Below are 19294 nucleotides of genomic sequence, written 5' to 3'. Positions count from 1 at the left end.
ATTTATAGAAAAATATATATATATTTACAAATACTTCCAAAAAATATTTTCATCTTGTCTCCAGGACCCACCCCGGCTGCCCCAGCATGATCAGTGGCTCCTCATGGCCCCAGCACCCAGCACACAGCCAGCCCACCTCTGCTCCGTCCTGCCTGAAATCCTTATTGCTTCTGGGCTTTATCCATCAGAAAGGTTTCCACAACCGCAACACTAAAGCTTTTTGTTTCTATTGTGCTGGAGAGCTTGAGTATTCCTTCAGTGGTACTACGGGCTATGTTACAATGAGCAATGCTGGTGAAGGGACAGGAGGCAAAGAGATAAAAGTGACAATTAGAGGAGTGCTCTTTCTTTAATCAAAACCCAGCTAAGGCAAAGATTTTCTTAAAAACCCAAACAGAATCCCAAGCCAAAACTGCTCCCCAGGTCTCAGCTTTAACCAATTTCTTGAAGCAATGCTTGAAACAAAACACAGACTCAAGCTACATGGGCTTGTCTCTATTCACTCCCTTTGCTTTCTTCAGGAAGTTTTCACTGAATAACAGTCCCAAAATAGGCCAGTCCATCCTGGAATGCAACTTTTGAACACCCTGGCCTCAGAAAGGGAGGCCTCAAGTACAGAGGCCATCTTGTTAAAGGAAGAAATCCTCAGCAGTGGGACTGGTTGTGAGAATAAAGTGTTATTTATATAATAAATAAGCCATGTTGGGGAATTACAAAGTACTAGTCCTATTTATGCAGAGCAGAATTTGTTTTCAACTGCACCTTTTCTTTCCAACCTAATTTCTCACAATACAACCCATTATGGTAGAAGGATCTGAAAAAGCTTTTCATATCCTACCAAATATACACAAGGATAATTAGTTCTCCTTTGTTATTCTTCTGTAAGGGTTTATTATTGTGGAGAAGCTTTTGCAAATTGAAAGAGGTTGCATTGCATTCTGGAGGCAGAGCTGTTCTTGGTTTTTATTGTGTAGAGATAATTGAACAGAAAAGTTCAGGAAAAAAAGTGGAAATATAATTGTGAACTCTATAGGAAGATCAGATTACCACATCTTAGTTCTTTTTAGGCCAGTATTTTATAATTACATTCCACAGTATGTTATGTCATGCTATGGAGGTGAAGCTTCATACTAGATAGAAGTAAACATCAATGCAAGTTTTGTTTCTTAACTTTATAAGCATTACCACAAAATGTATAGATTCCATCTTATTTAGTAAATACTGGCTCTGTGTTCTTTAAGTAGTTTGACAACCAGTAAAGAAATTCAGTGTTAAAGTCTCCAAAGAACTTAATTAACTGTAAGTGAAAGTTATATTATTTTCCTCAAACACTTCCCAAAAGTAGCCTCTGATATTAACCAATTCTATTTTAAGAATTTAAGAGATCTGACTTATATAATGATCCTGCTAGGTTTCACTTTGCCATTGCTGTTAAATTCCAGGCTTTTGAATAATTTCCAGTAAAACCAGGAATTAAACAGCAATTGACTTGTGTCCAATATCTTTCCATCATTTTGCTCTGCCTTTAAAATCATCTTGTGGAAGTTGATATTGGTCAGGTGCAATTATTTTGCCCTCAAACTGCTGTGTGTGACTTTTGGGAAAGTTTGGGGTTGGAGGTTTTTGCCTCTCTTCCTTTGGCCTTACAGACATGAAGCTGGCTCTGCAGATACTGGAAGAGTGTTATTCTTCCTCCTACTAATCTCCCCTTACATAAATTGAATTAAAATGTACATTTTTATGTAAAAGCCTCTTTGAAGGCTTCTACACCCATATTCCCACCCTTATATGCCATGACCTCAAAACACATATATAAACAAGATCAAGGATCAGCCTGTGCCTGAAAGATGGAACAGGAGATAGTGAAACTTCATTGTGTTTAGAAAGTTAAAGCTGTTCTCTTCCAGTCCAGGAGCATGAAGTTCAATGTCACTGCTGTACAGTTTCTATATGAAAATTCTTTAATATTTTTGCATTGCAATTCCTCCCCTATAAAATGCAGCAATGAGACTTTGCATCAATAGAAGTTTAAGCATACATGTAAATCCTTACAAAACCACAAACATTGCTCTTTAAGGTGTATCTTTCAAAGCTACTACAATGTTGAGAGGAGGAAGTCTGTACCAAAACCAATGCATATTTAAAAACAAAAGGCTGTATGTTTTTTATCCCCATTCTAGGTCTCCTGTTCATTGCCCTAAAAATAATCATGTACGTGACATAATTTGTATCACCAAAAATCTTCCACAAATTAAATCAGCAAGTTAAAAAGGTTTTTTAATTTAAGACTGGAGACTGCTGTTTTTTGAAATGTGATGAGAAAGAAAGAAAATTTCTGGAATGAATCAGTCCATCCGTGTGTTAAGTTTTACAGCTGGATTACAAACCCCTGGGAATACGATGTCTCTAAGGGAAATGTTTATACATCCTCAACTACAGCTGTGCAAGCATGCAGACCTCTAATACAGCACACAGATAAAGATTTACACTGGAAAGAGAGAAAGCCCTTCACATTTCAAATATAAATGACACAATTTTGAGGCACTGAATATTTCCTATTATATTAGAAATACCCATATGAAGCACTGAACTGTATGTATTGTCATTGCTTTCAATCCCTTCATTTATGCTGAAAAATTGCAAATCCTTTATGTACAGAGCATTGAAAATGTGTAAATATTTTTTAAGAGGTTTCATAGAATTTAAAAAGCTCTGGTCTTATTTGAGTCTGCCTGTGATGTGATCAGAACTTGTGTCAATTATGAAATCTCAGAGACTGAAGCTGTTTTAAGCAAACTGGGCTTTGGGGTTTTTTTGTGATTTTTTTATGAAAAGAGAAATTTCATGCAGTAGTCTTGAAGGAAATATAAGATAGCAACTTTTCAAATTCAAACCAATTATTGTACTTATTAATACATAACTGCTGTATTTTAATAGTCTAACTGCTGTTAAAATACAGAAAAAAGACTTCAGTCCAGGCCTGCAGGATGGATGGAATGGCATGCCAGTATCTATTCACATTACTCAGGCAAATATATGCCTCCAAGCAAACACATTCAAATCAATATTAGTTTCCTTGTCCTTCTTTCCCAATCCAGATCTAATTGCCTATGTTGTAATATAATTGCTTCTTCCAAGCTTTTGTATTTCATTAACTACTTTTAAAGAAAAATTCAACTTGCAATTTTTTTGATTGTAAAAGGACAGGATACAGGCCATTATAGTGATTTAATTTTTAAAAGGAAAGCTGTGACTTTCAGGAAATTGAATTGTATTCCAAGTGGTAAGATTGAGGTACAGTCAAACATTTTAAGATGCTTGCAAGGATTACAACTGGCAAAATGGTCTGAGATATTTACAAAAGCTAAATATGAGTTAATCTTTCTGTTGCCTCTGCAGTAAACAGGAGATGGCCTCATCCACCAAAGCCACCAAATTAGGCTCCTAGATTGAACTGGACAAGCCAGGAACTTTTCTATAGACTACTGGAAGTCAATTAATGCAGGCTAGTGACCCTTAATGCCTTTGTGGAGGCCTGAACTGGTTTCAGCGCCAGTTTTATTTCTTCTTTCAGGAACTGGGAAGTTCCTGCTAACCAGGAGTACTGCAAAGTTCCTTCTGACCCAGTAGTACTGCAAAGTGAGCACAGGGCCATGGAAGATGCCTGGCACTACAGAACTACAGGTTTTGACTCAAAGGACAAACACTGATGGTATTACATTCAACAAGTAATACCAACACATTTTTAACAGTAATCCTGCTATATTAAGAGATTCTTCCTCCTTCAATTGTCAACCACAATTTCAAAAGGTAGGGTAGGGGTTTTTTTGGGGTTTTTGGGTTGTTTGTTTGTGGGGTTTTTTGTTTTGTTTGTTTGTCTTTAAAATGAAAACACTGGACCAAATGGGTTTGGAAGGAGGAGATAGAGAAAAATTAATAGAATGGCAAAGTGAATATAAACTTAATCACATTTTGGAAAAATAACCATGGTATGGATTTTGCAGTTGTAGACACATTTCATTGCTAATAAATAAGAACATTGAAAAATAATTTGGATTTATACTCTATTAATAACTTATTTTTCCTTTACAATAAGGAAGCTTCTTTACCAAAACATTTTGTATCTCCAATTACAGTGGTGAACTTGGAGATGTTACAGTCTCCTGCTGATTAATCTCTTGAACTCCCTTGTAAATTACCAATAGCTACTAGCAAAAATAAAATTTTGAATTAGTACCAGAAAGAAAACAGAAATGCTGGTACAGCAAAGGCTTAACCTTGCTGCAAAACTTTTGGTCAAAAGAGAGTGAAGAAAAATTCGAACAGGTTTTCTGGCAAGACAAGTTGTTGACACAGCTGAAATCATCCGATTCAAACTCTGTATGCTTTCTTCAAAATATAAAAGCTATTAATTGCTCAAGAGAGTGCAGTCCAAATATCCTGTGTACAAAGATTCTATATGTGCTGAGAAATCTTCTAGCAAACTTTACACAGATGATTATTTAAAATAATGCCAGTAATGTGATATTCAATCTGAATGCTCATCATGTAACTTTTCTGGACTTTGAGCATGATATCTTTATACTGACATCCATATGATGGAAATGTGACCAAATTCAGGAAACATTAAAAGGAAAAAAAATAGTGTGGTGAATTTACACTGACTTTTTCATTCATAATTAAGACTACAACAGTATGGTCAGCAGCTCACAGCAATGACCAGATGGATCTGGCAACAGGGGATGATCATGTGGAAACAACACTCAAAGTGGATTAGAAACATATTATTTAAAAGTTTCCAAATTCTTATAGGTGAACAGAGAAAACAAGATACAAAACTGATGGCCCAAAGTACACAGTATTTCTCCATGAGCTCAATACACTTGCCAACTAGCACCCCCAAAAAAATATTATCGTATGCAGTTCCTTCCTATTTACAAGAAACTGGCAATTCAAATATGGCTTATTTGAAAAGAATAGAGCCCTTCTGAGTTAGATATTATAACTTCAGTATACCCTTGAAGAGTTAAAAGTGCAATTAAAAAAAATACTTACTTATTCCATGCTTGTCTAAGGTTTTTAGGGCCGTACTGTGTAAACCGTTCTGTAAGAAAAAGGGGTATATTCAATTACTTCACTAAACCCAGGATTTATTTTTAAAAAAGATTTATTTACTGTCAATTTTCATAATTTCATAGTTTTTATGTATCTTCTTCAGCTCAAGTCCTAAGACAAGGAAAGAAAACTAACCTATGAACAATTGCCATACAAACAGAGGAAAAAAAAATACCAAAACAAAACACCAAAACCAAAAAAGCCCCCAACTTGTTAAACCAAATCAAACCAAACCAGCATGACCTAAAGCTCATTTACTGTGGCATCACCAGAAATGGAAAGTTTCACAATTATGCTATGGAAAAAAGAAGCCTGAAATCTAGTTTTTTCTTCTTCATGACAAAAACAATTCTCTACAGCCTCACTGTCATAGTTTTATGCTTCTCAGGAAGAGTAAGAGTAAGTGTGGGTCTCTGTGACACACAGGGACACACAGAACGTGGTGGATACATAAGAGTCCATGTTCTAAAGAATACATATAAATAATGAGCAGAAGTAATAAGTACAATGACAGCTTATTTACTCCAACATTAAGTTCTTCAGTTCAGCTAGAAGTATTTTCCCACTCATATCCAAGAAGATGCTTGATCTGGCTGAAAAAGGAAGATGCTATGTAATCTGCTGCAGAAATGAAGGGTCAGTCCTTCATTAGCCTCTTCAACAGGAACTAAGTGCCTCTCAGGCAGCAAAACTGGAGTTCAACTGGAGAAAAGAGCAACATTTTCCATGGAGACTAGTTGCACAGAAATCCTGCCATGTAGACTGGTACTCACCCTGGCCAACTACCCTAATGTGATTGCATTAGTTGCTGTGTAGAAGTTTTAAACTCACAAAATACTCCATAAAATCTAAAAAATTAAAAAAGTTTGCTTCCTCTCCACCCATGTGCCTGACACTTAACAGACTCACTGTAGAGCTGCAATAGTATTTTTTATATACATATGCACACAGGTATGCATGCATCTTACTGTGAAAAACAGCTGTAAATGTAACTTCAAAGGAGTTGTGTTCAAATTCCTGTATTTGTATACTTGCTTGTATCATTAAAGTTGTCATGTACACTTCATACACAGTCAGTTCTAAAGATGCCAAAACCAAGGCAGAAGCAAATTCCTAGCATCAGTGTGGATGCCTTGATTTTCTTTGTTATACCTATTTTTTTTAGGTTTTTTTGCCCCTTTAAGTAAAAAAACAAATGCAGAAGCTTCAAATCTCATTGAATTCACTGTTGGAAGTTACTGATAATCAGCAGACCTGCAAACTGTGTCTGCAGACCACATTTACAAGGTACTTTGCTTTAACCATACTGATGCAGTTAAAGAAATGAAATCAATCCCTTTTAGATATGTGTGACAAGTGTACTGGAAACTGGAAGCTACAGGACTATAACCCTTCCATTTTAGTTTGCAAATAGGAATTAAATACATATATGGAAAGAGATACCTATAAAAATTGGAAAAAAATAAAGATTTTCTGTATAAAGTAAATTGTCCAACCATAACACTGTCAATTAATTTATGACAAGGGATTGAAAAATAAAATGCAGCTGGACAGTGCTGTGTAATAACATGTCTGAGATACACATGGGAGTTCAGCTAATAAACTGCAAATTTGCACATTAATCTGTTTTGGTGCAGAAAAACCTGTGTGGAAAGAGAATTGAACTGGCTTGAAGCAGTGCTGAATAGGTAACCTGGACCTAGAGAGAAACAGATTTTGATTTTATCTGTCATTCTGCAATATGTTTTGGTCAGATACTGAGCTGATTCAAACTGGCACAGCAACACTGACTTCAGCAGAGCTGCATCCACTTAAAACATTTGAGAAGTATCATACAAAACACATTTTCTTGACCAGAGTATCTGGTGTTCATTTTAATTAATTTAAGCTATTTAATGTGGGAGGAAAGCCCCAGAGTTAACCACTTGGCCAAATTGCCTTAAGGCTTTAATGCCCAAAGATCTGCTCCAGTTCTGCAAAAAACCTGGAAAACTATTGCTATGCCAGATGAATTTTCACTGAGAAAATGATACACTGGAAGCAGTTATGCAAATGCTATAAGGGACACACATGAGCAAAACAAACTTCTCAAAGGGATCTTCCTTTGTGGTCTACGGTTCCAGTCCAATCACCTTTTCAAGTAAGTACCTTACGTATTTATCAGGCAGGAAGAGGGAAAACTGGTGGGGAAGACATGGAGAGGGCAAAACCCTGTCTACAGAGAAGCAAATGTTTAGTCCATAGTCCTTAATTTCAAACTCCACTGAATATGCTGTGACTGCAAACCACGCTTCTCCTAACTATTGGCATCAACTCCTTCCTCTCTACTCAAGCAGATTAGAGGCTGCTTTCTTCACATGCTTTATATGAAAGGAACCACACATTGATAAAATAACACATTTTTCTACATAATTTTGTGGTTATGGCTCCAACCAGAGTCTTACTAACTTTCATGGACAAGATAATTAGATGGGACTATTGTGTTAATTAAGCCCAGCTCCATGTACGTGCCATCTCATAGTATTTTTCTGAATTCATCCATTAGAGAATAAAAAAGCAGTGAAACCAGTTGATTTTGGTTTCAGAGTTGCCAGAACAGAGAAGCTACAATAATCTTGTCCTTGAGCTACTCCACCATGGTGCAGATTTTCAAGTCCTGAACTATGAAATCACAAAATTATATACCTAAAACCACCAAACTTGCCACCCCAAGCAAAAAAAGAGGTAACATAACTTCCCAATTTTTATCTTAGCATTTCTTGCTTGTGCTGAATTTATCACAGAACTAGAATTCAGTCTCACAATTACACCCCCAAGTTTGCTTCTGAGTCACTTTTCAGAGTGAACAACTCCCACACACCTGTTTGAATGCCTTGGTCCTTTACTGCTCCATGGATGCAATAAAACCAAATCTAAAGTTATACATACCTGACTGTGACCAACTGCACAAAATTACATTCTATGATATTTTCAAGCACATAGCTTTGATATTTGTTTTTTCAGAAGCTACCACTGATATGTTCATAAAGAACAGTAATATAAGTCTGTATATGAGACTGGAAATTCTGCAGAATTACCATGATTGCTCCCCCACAAAAGAAATCTTTGCCTGACATACTGAGAGCCAATAGTACTGGCAATCACAATCTCAATCCAACCTTGTGGAGGAAACCCTGTGTAGCAAAAAAATACCTCTCCCTCAGAACTGAAAAGTAAACATGCACATGTGAAAATTTCATGCAGACACTCACATGGTGACCCACCCACAGAGCCATCCTCCAGCACATGCAAACCATTCTCAAGAACACAAGGTACACCCTCTTGCTGAGGCAGCTGCTCACTCTCATCAGGCTGAGATTAAAGAAACATGAAAACTGTATGTTTACAGATCAGGATTTGATCTCAGATGTATTTGGAATTTTTATAGTTCAAATTGTAGGTATATATACTGGAGTTCAAACATTTTTACAGTATTATTATTTAATGTGGGGTTTTTAAATAAAAACTCTGGAAAGCCAACACAGTAAGCACATCTGAAATTTAAAGTAAAAATTCTGATTTTAATTTCCTTTACGCAAACACTTCAATATTTGCCAATCTTTTGGGAACAAATTCAGGAAACAAAATTTGATCCTCAGCATTTTTATCCCAAATATGCCGTCATCATCCTCACTACCAGCTATGTCTCACTGTTGCAGAGCTGGCTTTTCACATGGGTGCTGTATTTCACCTAGCAAAAAGTGAATTTTTGCTTATGTGAAACAAAAGAAGGAAGCGATTTTTAGTTTAGTTTAAATTGCACAGCACCTTAGAATGGTTACTATTTGCTTCTTAGAAGTGGCACATCCACAATTAAATGCAGTGTAAAGAGATGAATAAGAGCTAGCATAGAGTATTCCTATTTGTTACTGGAAAGATGTAGCATAATTTTTACTCTCAGGATGTCCCAAGAGCATCCAAAAGGACTGGGCTGACATGTCCCTCCCACAGCCTCAGAACCAAGACTCACTGCTCTGCTGGGCACTGCACACACCCTGCTCAGACATGGTGAGTGGGGCAGCTGCACAAACCAGCAGCATTCCTGGCAGCACAGGAATCTGAGCTGCTCTTTGCTTCAGGCCTTGCAGTACAGCTTACTCAATGCCTCCTTTGCCAAGGAAGTTTTTGGGACTGTGCCCCGCAAAGTAGCATCAAGAGGCTATTGGAGTAACAACTGCAAAATGGAAGCAGAAGTGAGCAACCTGAGGAAGAGAGGGAGGGAATTTCTTGGGCTAGCTAATTTGACAAACTTGATGCATCAAAAAAATTGTGTTTTTAAAAAAACTGCTTACAAATTCTGGCCAGTTTGAAAGTCTAGGGAAAAAAAAAAGGCCTGGACAGAAAGCTCATCCATTGCACTCAGCAGTACTATGTGGTCTTTTCTTTCTTTCTCTTTCTCTCTTTCTCTTCTTATGTCCTTTAGGCAACCACCCTACAGCAACCCTGTTATATGTGCATACTCACTTGTGTGCCCACAACCCACATGTTCTGCAGTGCAAACATCATTATCTGCCTGATAAACATGCTCCATCTGACAGCCCTGCATCAAGGGCAGGTTCAAACAGAAGCCAGTTTCAGCAGAACTCACTAGTGTGCTTATTAGCAGACCACTGCAGCAATACTGGTCTGCTGTGAGAATTGAAAAAATAAGCACTTGTATTTTAAGTAACATAAAACAAGATGAGGTTTTTTTCCACTTTTATCAGTCAGAAAAACACATGAACTATTAGACCTTTGCCACATTTGCTTTGAAAGGACCCAAGATAGACAAGAAAAGCTACAGAAGGAATTAGAGGCACACTACATTTAGATTTTTAGCTTCTTTTTAACAGTATTGATAATCAGCTTCTAGTCTAAACCAAAGAACTTAAAATGCAGTTTGACTTCAAGGCATTTTTTATGTTGCTAATCAAAACATGATGGCTAATATGCATTCCTTGATTAATATTCTTCTCTATTTAAAACCAAATGTGATTAGCTTAAATGCAAATATTTAAACATCACCATAATTAATATTTTGAAAAGTCTAATTCATTCTTTCTTTGAAAGAGTTTTCTTTATATTTAATTTAAACTCTAATGCAACTAACACTGTATTGTGATATATAAGACATGTACCATTTTTAGTAAAGATTCAATGCTAAAATTATTCAAATTATGTTAGCTAAAGATACAAAGACAAGCATCCATATTGACAAGAAAATTGTCAAGCACTATCATATTTGCAGCAATTAGAGTTTTTACTGAAGTTCATCACAACCAGAGTTTTACCAAATACATGAGCTAGACTTTGGAGTTTTGAATGCGAAACATCTTGAGAGAAATTACAGCTCCCTCCCCTCCATCCTGTCCCCTCTTCTCCTTCTATTTGCTTTAGAAGAGCACAGTTTGTGTAAAGAGGAAGAATAGCTGCTGTTTTCTAGATTCCCTCTTGAACATGAGTAGAAAATGTAATTTTAATACCCATCATTGTCTGAAGCATTGGGGTCCTACATTAAATGGTTCCACCTTTTAGCAGAGCTCACCTTGCCTCCCCTGCACACATAATAAGTCACTTTAACTTTTCAGCCTAATGTAGTTTTGTTTAAAGAATAGTGAAAACACTGACAACTCTGCTTCCCTTGGGTTGTGGATACCACAGATTGAAAAAAAACACTAAATAATACAGTTTTGTTTTGGCAGAAGAGGGGGAGGAATTCAAAATTAATTCTCCTTTACAAATAGTCTTCCTTTTTTCAAGTACTCAAATCCTTGAAGACTACATCTATAGCAGGAATTTAAATGAGTTTGAGACTGTTTGGCTGAGGCACCATCCCTGTCCTGTAGCACTGCTGCAGCACCTCCCTCTTCCATCCTCCAACACAGGAGATGGGGATTTCTCACAGGGAACAGCCCCTGGCCCACACCAACTTCTTAACCATAAGGAAGCTTCTTAATGCCCAGGAATTAATCATTTGTAAGTGCTAATTGTCATGAGGTAAAGGCAATCCAGAGGCTCCTCTGACAATCTCACAGCAGAGGATCCCACATTGCCTGGGAACATTCCTTGGTATAAATGCAGAAGTAAACAAGAAGATACTGACTCAGCAGGTAACAAAATGTCGACAGGCTTTGGAGAAACTCTATAGGAAAAAACTGCTATGGAAGTTTGAAAAGCCATATGTTCTCATGTACAGGATGTTCAAGTGTTTGTGCCAAAGGAGTTCAGTCTCTCAGCCCAGCCCTATCCTAAATGAAGACTTAATCTTTTGGAAAAAATCTGGCTGTCAATCAGCTGTTAAGATGCATGTAGGCAGATTATACTTCTAAACCAAATCTATATTTATTGATCACCTGGGAAGTAAAGTAGAAATCCTGAATTAGAACACCAGCTCTGGAGTGGTTTTGTCTGTCACAGATTTGTGAGTTTTTAATAAATCCACAAAGTACCCATCAGTCCCTGGCAAGATCCATGTTATGCACTATTTCCTATGAATGCTTTTTCCTCACTTTTTCTTTTTGCGTTCTGCTGTCTCTTTAAGGAGAGACTCTCTCTTACCTCTTTTCATCCTGGTTTTAGGGATTCTCTTTTAAAAATCAGTGCTCATCAGATGCTTCCATTGTCGCATAAAGGCACCTTTTCAGGTGTATTACCCTCTATTGTATCTGATCATTTGTGGAACATTGTGAGGTTCAGGCTCCTACACCATCAGGCCAAGATTAAATATTTAACTTTCTTTCACCTAGAAACAGTATTGTGAAGAAACTGATGCACAGTGAACATTACAAAGCATTCTCATGTTTTTTCCCCCTTCCTAACAAGTTCCTTCCTCTCCTTGACCATTACCATCTCTTCATTGCAATGGACACTTCATTTATCTTCGATTGTGACTATTTCTTACCTTCTCCTATTTTATTCACTGACAGTTCCTCCTGATAAATCTCTACTTAACTTCCCAGGATGGAGGTTACACAGCATCAGTCCCAAACACTAACTGAGAATGTCATAAAAGTGAAAACTTAAGTATAGATATTTATCCAAAGGCTTATCTGAGCTCATTTATTTGGACAGGACTCAATCCAGGAGAAATGGCTGGAGAGGGAAAGTTGATAGGACTCCAGATGAAAAAAAAAAAGGGAAATTTAATAACAATGAAGAACATAATGCTCAAAAAATCAGGAAGATTTGGACACAAGACTAGCAAGGAAGCAGCTTATTTGGGAATACTGCTTCACCTCTACTCATAGATAAGCCATAGTTAATGTCTACTTAATTCATTCCTGGAGATACAGGATATGATTGGTGTTTGAATCTGTTTTAGCTCAGCAAATCTACATATTTCCTAAAGTATTGCAACAATAGAGTGAATAGTGAAAACATGTTCTCCAACTCTAGGGGAACATGTTCATCATTGTCTCTGGCCAACAGCCTGTGACATGGGGCTTCTTGTGTGGAGGAAACATCAAGAATTTATTGAAACATCAAGATTTTATTGAACCAGCAACTAGCACTTTTTCACAATTCCCTCAAACTGTTTTCCTGTTTGTGGGCAGATAACTGCTATCACAGTGATCCAGAATGTCTGGGATTCATTGGTGATGAGACCAATGAAGTGATGATTCCTGAGTACAGGAAGACCCTCTCAAGATTATGGCATCCATAACAGCTTCAAAGGGAATCACAGAGGTAACCCAAAGTTACTGCAATACTCCTGAAGTATTTCAGGCCTTTCAAATGCATTATTTAGATTATCCTTAAGAAACTTACTAAGCAGGACATATGTGTGTGTGTGTGTGTGTGTCTGTGCTCACAGGTGCAAACACAAACTGAGAGGACAGAGGCTGCAGCAGAGAAAGCTCAAAGACCAGGCCAGCTTTTAGCTTTAAGTATCTTATCTATTACTTGGAGCATTTGTAAGACAGGAAGTAATCTCAAAGCAGGCAGATAAAATACAAGTTGTTTTCTGACTTTTTAAATGGCTAACAAAACTATGACCATTTTATTTTCACTATTATAAGCTGTTAAAATCACCTAGGTTAGGGGTTTAAATGACCTAGAGCCATCCACAACTAGCCTTAGGAACATATGATGAACATCTTTTTCAGGCTCAGAAATGTTCCCAGATATTAAGATGTCAGAGATCATAGTTATTAAAGCACTGGATGTTTTCCATAAAATTCAAGACCCTTGGCCACTGTAGTAGAGACTCATACCAGGTTTCTCGGACATGTTTTGCCTAGTAAACTGTGATTAGCTCTCTGCAACACAAGACTGTGCCCTATGAAAGCACAGTGTGAAAATTAGTTCTTGAAGTCTGTATGCAAACAAGAAATGCAATGAAATTCTGTTTCGACTCTCAATAGTCTTCCCAAATCCACAGGCATTTAACGTGCTCAGCATTTTTAAAACTATAATAATCATTTATCACTGATACTTTCTGTTCAAATGCTTTTGTTTTATGCTCAAGTTTATAGAATTAAAGCCTTGCCTGAGTGAATGTTGCCATCCTCACCAATGCTCTCTGCACTTCTCAGTTTATCACAATTACTGTTAGCAGCTATCAGTTTTAAAACATACTGTAACATGCAAAGCACAGGAGTTACTTAACTCCATATCACATATGTTTAAATACAGCAATTTCACAAATCTTCAAGAAGAATGGAATTGGTTCAGATTTGACGAGACATTTCAGGATACTTCACTATTTTGGTAGGAAAAGGAAAGATTAAGTCATCTCCAAAGAATCACAGAATATTCTGAGTTGGAAGGAACACACAAGGATCATTGAGTCCAACTGTTAAATGTATTATTAAAGCTTCAACTTTCATTTTTGCTCCTAAGAAGTCAGTCAGGAAAGCTAGAGTGTAAGAGCAATTTCAGACCATCAGGGAGGGGAGCATGGGTGGTTGAGCACCTGTAGAAGATGATGCAGCAGCCTTACCATAGCCAGAAAGCTTTTGTGCACAGAACAGCATGAAGGAAAGCACATTTTTAAGAAGGGACAGAGAACCTGGTGTCCTTGACCAAACATCTCCAACAACCCTAAAGGCCTGAGCAAATTGTATTGCAGCGTGGCTCATAGGTCAGAGTATTTTTTGCAGAGCACCTTAGGTGCTGGTACCCCAGAATGATCCCAGAGGGATGTGTTTTGCTGCTCTAACAATTCCACATTTATCAGCTTAAAATTCAAATACTCAGTTTTGGGGTATGCAGGCCAGTTTTGGCTGTCAGTTAGAAGATGCTTTCTATTGCTGTAATTTCTAAAAACAGCAAATAAGGAACCATAAGGCAAACAAAAAATCCTTTTACGAAGGTCATCAAGGATGGAGAGTGCACAACACCTTATGTGTACAGAACAGGGATTTTAGTTTTTGAGTGCTCCCAGACCTCCACACTGTAAGGGAATTAAGGAGCTCAGTGCTTTATATTAACAAGACCTAAAAAGATTAAATTATTGCCAGCAAGAATAGTAATTACTCTGACTTACAAAACTAAATACTTCACAGATGTGGAAAGGATCTCAGAAAACAAAGGTCACACCATGCAGAAATGGTGAAAATACAGAGTGACCATTTTCTGTCTTGGAGGCACCTTTCCTCCTGTCCCCACTCTGCATTTGTATAAAAATTATGTATTCATAGCTGAAAAAATCCATAGTCTGGGATGGAGAAAATAAGAGCAATTCTAACACAATGCCTGTATAAAAATTAGATTTAATGATGTGCCTACAGTGGATTTATTTCCTGATGTTCTTCTGTGGTAATAAACCCACATCCCTTGACACACTTGGAAGCCAAACCGAATAATGAAACCAGGACATTTCTTGGCTGCCATCTACTGTTCAAAACTTTCCTGTACCTCACAGAAAAAGAAAAGAAAAAACAACAACAGTCACTGACACCTTCAGGCTTTTTCCTGCTCTTTACTATTCTTGCTAAAACCAATGGTTTTGGGCTGTTTTTACAGACCACCACATTTCTGTAAGGATTCTGTATTTGCTTACCTTTCAATCAGTATCAAGAATGAGAAACACAAAACCTTGTAAACTTAATGACAGAGTTTAAGGGAAGAACACTGTAGTATTTTTAGTATTTCAGTGAACGACTGTTAAAGAAGTTTCTACTAATTCACTAGAGAGCACGAGAGTGTGATTTCACTATACAGCAGTAAGTCAGCAGTAGGACAGAGACTAAAAAGCAATGTGCAAGAAAGCTGTCTGCATTCCTACTTTTCAAGGCTTTGTGTCTCTATCAGGGTAAACCCTACAATAATTTTTTTTTCTCTCTTTTTTGGGAGCTATCTAGATCTCTTTGTCCTTTACAACTACTCTGCCTCATCTCCTGCCAACTCATTCCCCTGCTTTGCCATGTTTAAAAAACCATATTTCTAAGATCCTCACTCAGAAGTTCACAGGATGATATATATATTACATACTATATACATACATACATTATATATATATATTACATACATAAACTTGCATACATAGCATAACATAATGAAGCTGAGCACATCCTCCTGGTCTCTAGGAGAAAAACTGCTCCCTCTCACAAAAAGGTATCAGATGGTGAAACAGTTTTTCAAGGACAGTTATAGAGTATGACAACTGCAAATACAACACACATTAAAAGATTGAAATTAGTATCTTTCTTTGCAGAAAGATACTAATAGATGATCTAGTAATAACTTCAGCTTTCTCAATTTCTTTTCTTTACTCTTTAGTTTCCTTTAGTATTTGACAAAATTTGGTGTGCTCTGCTGGAAAAGTAATCCTAATAGAGAATCAGCACAGTAGCAGTCTGAAAGGTACAATTCTCAGTGGCTGAGTAATGCAAGAAGGTCAGGGCTTATGCTGTAACAAACAGAAGAAAACAAAACAGAAAGGGAAGAAATTAAATGAAAGATAACCTCCCACCCTGAGCACAATAAAAAGTAAGCAGCTGGAAAAGTGCATTATGGTTCACACACTGCACACCAGGTGATTTTGATCTCTTGTGGCCAGGGATGTAATTATCTCTATTGTGTACTTCCAGTGAGGGAATTTGGAGGAACTTGGTGCTTCAACCTACCTGGTTTGAAATGGGGTAAAGAGTGGACTCCAGGCCACGTATCTTCGTTTGGTGTTCCAAGTATCTGTACAAAAAAAAAAAAAAAATTAAAAAACACATTGCTTTAATGGAAAAGACTTAACAAGTCATAGCACTGTAGAAAGTACAATCTAAACTTCAAATAGGCTTCTTCAGTGGAGGATGAAGAGGAAGAAAGTACAAAAGGTTAAATGATTACAGCATTTCCAAGGTACCAGAGGAGGCTATAAAGCAGAATGGGAGTGCTGTGCTCCTGTCACACTGCCTGTTTAACTAATGAATGTTAAAGCTACTTTTCATTGACAGGATGAAGCTATCTGAGAGCACTGATGTTACAGAGGCTAGATAATTTAGCTCAAAAATAACTTCAATCCTTAGAAATTTAAATAAGATAAACAGATATAAATAGATGCTAGGATAGAAGATTTACACAGATGGTAAAGAGGATTATCAAGAGTGTGGCATGAACAAGAATGCACAGCAAAGTGTTGTTATTTTAACATGGCTGCAGTACACATAAAAATAGCAAAATCTTAGGAAATAGGTTTTATTGACTCATGCATTATGCTTTGTCTCTATTCACTTCAACTCTCCTCCTTCTTGTAATGTAAATCAGACAAACTTACAGCATCAAAGTATTTACACTTCTCACATGCATCTTATATTCTCTGTTCACGTGAGAAGTTCACTCTCCATGCCCTTGACACAAGCAGTAACCAAAGGGAGAGAACTGCTCTAAGTAGTTCTCCCAAACCTGGTTTTCTTCATAGCACAAAACTGTCAAGACTTGCTTTAAGTAAAGTCAGGAGGAACACTGAAATTACCAGCTCTGGAAACACATTTCTGAACAAACTGTGGAATTTAATATTTCACTAGTAGGATCTTTCTTTTCAAAAATTTGCACTCAATTTCTAACATGAATGAAAATGCTAGATTCTTTTGAATATCTGTAATAAGCTCAGGCCCTGGAATCAAAGGTTGATATTCTGAGTGAAAGTAATTCACATTAGTCTGGTGCTTGTTTTGCATTATCCATGTACAAAGGCCCCTCCCAGTTCTGCAGGTCATCTGAATAAATCTTTTGGACATGCATATCTTGAGTCCTTGTGACATTCTGTGGTCACTTACATCAGCATAAAGCAAGCCCAAAGTCAAAGTGAAAATATTTGATGCAAAAAATGTGAAAAAACAACATCTACTCCAAATCATTTGGAATTGAAGAGATTTATTTTAATTTTGTTTGCTGTAATATACACATGAATTAGGAGCATTAAAGGAAGGACACCACTCTAGAATCCTTGTTTCATTTCTTAAGCTATGTAAACATTTCTCCACATGGATAAATTCAAGCTGAAAAAAATTCTTAGACACAGGATTGTCAAGGCAAAACACAAAAAAATTTTCTTCAACTCTTCCAGAAATTTATGAAATTAAATTTAGAAATGAGCTTAAAAACTTGAGACAAAAGTAAGTGAACTCTAAAATAGATATAATTTTTACTTATGAGGTTTGCTTTATGAGTCTAAGGCCTCAAAATTATTGAACAGTTTACAATAGTCATGTTTCTAATCTAAGAATATTAATTTAAAGATATTTTTTCTCCACAATCATATACAATAGGCAAACAGTCCAACTTGCATGTAGTATGATCAGTAGAAGGTGAAAGCAGAGCACTAAGGTGACAAAGGTGACAGTATCAGTGCAACTATAGAGTATACATTCACATAGCTATTTAGCCATGCAAACTCACTGATTTTATTTGTAAATATTGTTTGTAGCACATTTCTTTCAGTCCTTGTGATATGTCTTAATTACCTCTTGAATAAGATAAACCTGGCCCTGCAACCATGATTCATCACAACACCCGTGTTCATCTGATTATTGCTATTAGAGAGAGCACAATGCTCTCATTAAACATTCAGGAAGTTTGGAGACACCCTCGACACTGTCACAAAATCAATTTGCAAATAACTTCCACTTACCTTCTGTATTAATCAAGCTCCTGGTGCCAGGCACCTCCCAGACCAGGAGAGGGAGCCCGTGGATCAAAAACAGAGATTCTTGCATCAATTTAAATTAAGAAATAAAGTTCCCAACTTTGCAACCCCTCTTAGTGAATCAAAGGAATATTCTCTTATTAAATAAAATGTATTTGTTACGAATATATTTGTTCTGGATATTAAAAACATTAGCCACATTCCTCTAAAAGTGTGTTCTTATTTGCCTCTTATTTTAGATGAGACAGAGGCAGCTGTGGAACTGCACAGATAAAAATTAAAACCAGCTAACAAAATCTGTAATTTTCACTTTTTAAAGGAAATCATACTTGATTCACTGTTTCTTGTTTCACTAGTTTTCCAATCCATTTCTTTTATGATATTTTAGCACATCTGCCACCACAGTACCTAGGAGCCAGCTGCAAGCAAGTTCTGTGCATTGGAATACTCAAACCACCTACAATATTTATACCTTCTCTCAAGGGCAGCAGTCAGGCTAAAAACAACTGAGGGTTTTCTAGCATCTAAATGCCAACCATTTTTAAGGTAGAGACACTTGGTAGTTCAGGAAAGGATTCAAACACCTTATTTTAATGCATGGTACAATCACTATAAAGATCACCCTTCTCCCATACAATTTTTTAACACACATAATACAGAAAATCACAATATGTGACAGCCAACAAACAAGGAGGAGAGGGCAGCAGTGAAAGAAAGAACTGTGGTTTTGGATAAGATGAAACAGTCACTGCCCACAGGTAAATCAACATAAAGGGATTTGTAAACATCCCCTTGTAAGTGATTCTCCTAAGCAGCAATCAATCCCATTTTGATGAGTGGGATTAAGCAATCCAAAGCAATGAGTTTTGACGCCTGCTATAAACAAAGCAAAGTGGGGTTCACCCTTAACACCACGGTGGAGAAGAATCTGCCTTGTTTTGCAGCTTACAAGAGAGAATTAAGGCACCAACATGGAAAAGGGAAGGGAGAACCCAACAGCCTTCTGGTTTTACTGCAATACTCTGTCACTTAGCAGTGAAGACTGATTACCCAGACCCAGACAACAGCTGAACACCA

General features: G+C 37.0%; 1 protein-coding gene across 7 annotated transcripts in view; it reads right to left on the bottom strand.

Moving 5' to 3' along the window:
* CDK14 (cyclin dependent kinase 14) overlaps window positions 1-19294 on the bottom strand; it is a 440286-nt gene that overhangs the window by 210831 nt on the left and 210161 nt on the right. For all 7 annotated transcript variants that reach the window (XM_054516107.1, XM_036406938.2, XM_054516108.1 and 4 more), the window contains 2 exons: window positions 16203-16266; window positions 5056-5104 (listed from right to left, as the gene is read on the bottom strand). In XM_054516107.1, the coding sequence (XP_054372082.1) occupies window positions 5056-5104; window positions 16203-16266 (113 nt within the window). The remainder of the gene's footprint in view (window positions 1-5055; window positions 5105-16202; window positions 16267-19294) is intronic.

The sequence above is a fragment of the Molothrus ater genome, chromosome 1, assembly GCF_012460135.2.
Source record: "Molothrus ater isolate BHLD 08-10-18 breed brown headed cowbird chromosome 1, BPBGC_Mater_1.1, whole genome shotgun sequence".
In the NCBI taxonomy this organism is placed as follows: Eukaryota; Metazoa; Chordata; class Aves; order Passeriformes; family Icteridae; genus Molothrus; species Molothrus ater.
Note: the sequence above shows the minus strand (reverse complement) of the source record. Positions and strands in the feature narration are given on the sequence as shown.